This window comes from Nerophis ophidion, linkage group LG10 (genome assembly GCF_033978795.1).
Source record: "Nerophis ophidion isolate RoL-2023_Sa linkage group LG10, RoL_Noph_v1.0, whole genome shotgun sequence".
NCBI lineage: Eukaryota > Metazoa > Chordata > Actinopteri > Syngnathiformes > Syngnathidae > Nerophis > Nerophis ophidion.
Window position 1 is genome coordinate 34202380 of NC_084620.1, and position 6000 is coordinate 34208379.

Consider the following 6000-nt stretch of genomic DNA (forward strand, 5'->3'; position numbering starts at 1 on the left):
TATAGAGAGAGATATTTAAATATATACATAGATACTGTACATATATTTTGTTTTTATCTAGTAAAAAGGCTATAAAAACAGTATTTGAAAATAAAGGGTAATTTTGTGTGTGTGTGTATATATATATATATATATATTTTATATATATATATATATATATATGTGTGTGTGTATATATAGATATATATATGTATATATATATATATATATGTATATATATATATATATATATATATATATATATATATATGTATATATATTTATATGTATGTACATATGTGTATATATATATATATATATATATATATATATATATATATATATATATATATATATATATATATATATATATAGGGACGGCGTGGCGCAGTGGGAGAGTGGCCGTGCCCTGGTTCAAATCCCACCTAGTACCAACCTCGTCATGTCCGTTGTGTCCTGAGCAAGACACTTCACCCTTGCTCCTGATGGGTGCTGGTTGGCGCCTTGCATGGCAGCTCCCTCCATCAGTGTGTGAATGTGTGTGTGAATGGGTAAATGTGGAAGTAGTGTCAAAGCGCTTTGAGTACCTTGAAGGTAGAAAAGCGCTATACAAGTACAACCCATTTATCATTTATATATATATATATATATATATATATATAGTTGTCTTGTTCTCACAATTTCCCCCTTTGTCTTCTCTTTCTTTTTCTTCTTTATATCCCCTCACTCCAGTCTGGCTATGCCAAAAACTAAATATATCCAAACATTTAATAAAGTCAAATACAAATAAGGCAACAAGAGAAGTATCCCACACTTCTCTTTTGTAAAGTTAATGAGTACAAGCAGAAATGGGCTTCTACATCAGCAATATCCATCCATCTATTTTCTAGCGATTGTCCCTTTTGAGGTCACGGGGGGTGCTGGACATCAGCACCACGATTTGCCTAAAGCGGCTGGACAGGACAGATTAAAAAATATATATAATGTTTTTTATTTTATTTTAATCGTCTAACTTTGGACATCCCACAGACCAGATTGTAGATTAGGGACGCCTGGTGTAAACCGATCAATACCATCCCAAACATTCTCAGTGGGTAACATGTCAGTTAAGTATGGAACTGCATGTTTTCCAGGGATCTTGATCATATCCATGCAACAAGAGGTCCTTGCTGCTATTTGACATAGTCGTCAGGATCTTGTTCATGGTATCTTTGTGCATTCAAAATGTCATCAGTAAAATTAACTTGTGTTGATTGTTAATACTACACACCTGCCCATACTATAGCCCCCCTGCCACCATGGGCCTCTCCATCCAGAACTTTGACATCAACAAACTGCTCAACCACATAACGCCTCACGCGGCGTCTTACATCTGCCCTGTACAATGAACACAGGTATTCATCCATGAAAACACACCTTTTCAAAATGCCTGACAGTAATCAGGTCGGGGTTGAGGACGACAAGCATGCAGATGAGTTCTTCAGACAGTTTCTGACAGCTTGTACAGAACACATGTGCTTATGGAAAGCGATCGTCGCTGAAGCTGTCAGGGTGGCTGGTTTCAGACAATCTTGGAGGTAAAGATGCTAAATGTGGAGGTCCTGGGCTGGTGTCGTTACACATGGTCTTCTGTTGTAAGGCTGGTTGGACGTACTGCCAAAAATGGCTTATGGTAAAGAAATTAACATTTAATTCACAGGCAATAGCTCAAGTGGACATTCCTGCAGTCAGCATAGCTATTGCACGCTCACTCAATACTTGCAACATCTGTGGCATTCTGCTGCGTGATAAAACTCCACTTTTTTTTTTTTTTTTGCTTTTGTGGTAGCCTTTTATTGTGCCTAAACTAAGGCACACCTGTGCAATAGTCATCCTGTCTAATCAGCATCAGGGTATGCCACACCTGTGAGGTGGATGGATTATATCCACACAGGAGCAGATTTAGACAGATTAGTGAGCAATATTTCAGAGAAATTGGACAAGAAGTAGAAAATGAATGGATGGATTGCACACTTTATTCCCCCTCACTTAAAAGACGCAATCAACTTTGCACACTTTTAGTAGATCAGGTTTGCGTGTGCAATCAGGTTTGCACGTGTTTTAGTGCATGCAAACCTTTCATAAATGAGGCGCTAAGTGTCGATATGTTAAAGTTAGTGTACAGGGCACCTTTTTTTATACACTTATTTAAAGATAGTATGTGAAAATTAATAATTGTTTTAACAACTGAACTGCTTGCAGTTTGGGTAGCTTGGCATTAGTTCTTGTAATGCTCACTGTAACTCATGAAATAGTTATTTTAAATTGGTTTATATGTTGCATAGTATTGAAGACAGAGACACAAAATGGATTGCACTCTTTATTCCGCTCACTTAAAAGACGCAATCCACTTTGCACACGTTTAGTAGATCAGGTTTGCGTGTGTTATCAGGTTTGCACGTGTTTTAGTGCATGCAAACCTTTAGTAAATCAGACCCTAAATGTTGATATATTAATGCAAGAATACAGGGCACCTTTTGTTTACACACTCATATAAACATAGTAGGTAAAAATTATTAATTGTTGTAACAACTGAACTATTTGCAGTTTGGGTAGCTTGGCATTAGTTCTTGTAATGCTCACTGTAACTCATGAAAGACTTCTTTTAAATTGGTTTTAACGGGACTTATGTGTGCTTGTATTACAGGGGGAACCCGGGGAACCTGGAAGGAGTGGACAAAAGGTAATAATGATAATGCATTTCTATACTCTTAGAACCAAATGCTTTTACGCCACTAATAACATGACTTCAAGCCTCCAGCTTCTAATGGAGACTCTTTGCCACTGGACATCATAGCAGCTAGAGCATCTATTGCACGAGATTAAATAGCTACAGATCGAGTTTTGACAAGAGAATTCCAATCTCAGTTGACCCTTGAATGTGTAGAACCAAAACTCTATGGTCCATGGGGTGGGGGGGTACCAGTCAGAACCTGACACTTGAATTTGAGCTTTGGAGCATCTTGGCAGTCTGTCTTTTCATTTTCTTTGGCTTAAGGCTTGAAATACTGCAGCTCTGCATATAGCAATTCTTTCAACGTATTGTTTCTTGACATGCTCAATCAGAATGTGGCAGTACCCCTTTTTAAAAGGTCCCCTATTATGCAAAAGTGACTTTTTAAAAATAGTTTGCCCCGACAGCCTGTATTTGAGCACCAAAACTTGAATCACCTCCCTCACTTGTTTTCTCCACTTTTGCAAGAATTACAGTGGCACCTCTATTTTTTGTTTTAAAATACATGTCCGTTGAAAACGGAGTAAATATTTCCCAAATAAATAATTCAAGTATAATTTATCCATTCCAGATACCCAAAAATATTAACACAAAACTTGTTTTTTAGAAAATATATATATATATATATATATAAGACTTCCCGGTAAGGTTTATTCAGGTGTACTGGAGAGGAGGCTTCGCCGGATAGTCGAACCTCGGATTCAGGAGGAACAGTGTGGTTTTCGTCCTGGTCGTGGAACTGTGGACCAGCTCTATACTCTCGGCAGGGTTCTTGAGGGTGCATGGGAGTTTGCCCAACCAGTCTACATGTGCTTTGTGGACTTGGAGAAGGCATTCGACCGTGTCCCTCGGGAAGTCCTGTGGGGAGTGCTCAGAGAGTATGGGGTATCGGAATGTCTTATTGTGGCGGTCCGCTCCCTGTATGATCAGTGTCAGAGCTTGGTCCGCATTGCTGGCAGTAAGTCGGACACGTTTCCAGTGAAGGTTGGACTCCGCCAAGGCTGTCCTTTGTCACCGATTCTGTTCATAACTTTTATGGACAGAATTTCTAGGCGCAGTCAAGGCGTTGAGGGGTTCCGGTTTGGTGGCCACGGGATTAGGTCTCTGCTTTTTGCAGATGATGTAGTCCTGATGGCTTCATCTGGCCGGGATCTTCAGCTCTCACTGGATCGGTTCGCAGCCGAGTGTGAAGCGACCGGAATGAGAATCAGCACCTCCAAGTCCGAGTCCATGGTTCTCGCCCGGAAAAGGGTGGAGTGCCATCTCCGGGTTGGGGAGGAGACCCTGCCCCAAGTGGAGGAGTTCAAGTACCTAGGAGTCTTGTTCACGAGTGGGGGAAGAGTGGATCGTGAGATCGACAGGCGGATCGGTGTGGCGTCTTCAGTAATGCGGACGTTGTATCGATCCGTTGTGGTGAAGAAGGAGCTGAGCCGGAAGGCAAAGCTCTCAATTTACCGGTCGATCTACGTTCCCATCCTCACCTATGGTCATGAGCTTTGGGTCATGACCGAAAGGATAAGATCACGGGTACAAGCGGCCGAAATGAGTTTCCTCCGCCGGGTGGCGGGGCTCTCCCTTAGAGATAGGGTGAGAAGCTCTGCCATCCGGGAGGAGCTCAACGTAAAGCCGCTGCTCCTCCACATCGAGAGGAGCCAGATGAGGTGGTTCGGGCATTTGGTCAGGATGCCACCCGAACGCCTCCCTAGGGATGTGTTTAGGGCACGTCCAGCTGGTAGGAGGCCACGGGGAAGACCCAGGACACGGTGGAAAGACTATGTCTCCCGGCTGACCTGGGAACGCCTCGGGATCCCCCGGGAAGAGCTAGACGAAGTGGCTGGAGATAGGGAAGTCTGGGCTTCCCTGCTTAGGCTGCTGCCCCCGCGACCCGACCTCGGATAAGCGGAAGATGATGGATGGATGGATGGATGGATATATATATATATATATATATATATATATATGAGGTGGTGACTTGTCCAGGGTGTACCCTGCCTTCCGCCCGATTGTAGCTGAGATAGGCGCCAGCGCCCCCCGCGACCCCGAAAGGGAATAAGCGGTAGAAAATGGATGGATGGATATATATATATATATATATATATATATATATATATATATATATATATATATATATATATATATATATATATATATATATATATATATATATATATGTATATATAAATACATACATACATACATACATACATACATATATATATATATATATATATATATGTATGTAGGTGTGGGAAAAAAATCACAAGACTACTTCATCTCTACAGATCTGTTTCATATGTATATATTTACAGTCAAGAAAATAAGTTCTCCCACTTAGAAATCATGGAGGGGTCTGACATTTTCACGGCAGGTGCATGTCCACTGTATGAGAGATAACCTAAAAAGAAAAATCCAGAAAAACACAATCTATGATTTTTTTTAAACAATTTATTGGTGTGATTATGCTGAAAATAAGTATTTGAACACCAACATTAATATTTGGTAGAGTAGCCTTTGTTTGCAATTACAGAGGTCAAAAGTTTCCTGTAGTTCTTTACCAGGTTTGCACAGACTGCAGGAGGGATTTTGGCCCACTCCTCCACACAGATCTTCTTTAGATCAGTCAGGTTTCTGGACTGTCGCTGAGTAACACAGACTTTCAGCTCCCTCCAAAGATTTTCAATTGGATTTAGGTCTGGAGACTGGCTAGGCCACTCCGAAACCTTGATATGTTTCTTACGAAGCCACTTCTTGGTTTTCCTGGCTGTGTGCTTTGGGTCATTGTCATGTTGGAAGATCCAGCCACGACTCATCTGCAATGATCTGACTGAGGGAAGGATGTTTTTGGCCAAAATCTCACAATACATGGCTGCAGTCATCCTCTCCTTAATACAGTACAGTCGTCCAGTCCCATGAGCAGAAAAACACCCCCAAAGCATGATGCTACCACCCCCATGCTTCACAGTAGGGATGATGTTCTAGGGATGGTACGCATAGTGGAATTATGACCAAAAAGGTACATTTTGGTCTCATCTGTCCTCATAACGTTCTCCCATGACTCGTCTGGATCATCCAAATGGTCATTGGCAAACCTATGACGGGCCTTAACATGTGCTGCTTCCGTGCCATGCATGATTTCAAACCGTGGGGCAGGCCCCACTGGTGGGGAATAGAGACATGATAGGTGGGGCGTGAGGAACGGGAGGATATTTCACAATTTTTTTTTTTTATTATATTCTTAGATATTTTTT

At 41.3% G+C, this 6000-nt stretch overlaps 1 protein-coding gene across 1 annotated transcript in view; it reads left to right on the forward strand.

The window, feature by feature from the left end:
* LOC133560717 (collagen alpha-1(XXV) chain) overlaps positions 1–6000 on the forward strand; it is a 337729-nt gene that overhangs the window by 261024 nt on the left and 70705 nt on the right. The window contains exon 17 of the mRNA XM_061913555.1: positions 2666–2701. Coding sequence (XP_061769539.1) covers positions 2666–2701 — 36 coding nt within the window. The remainder of the gene's footprint in view (positions 1–2665; positions 2702–6000) is intronic.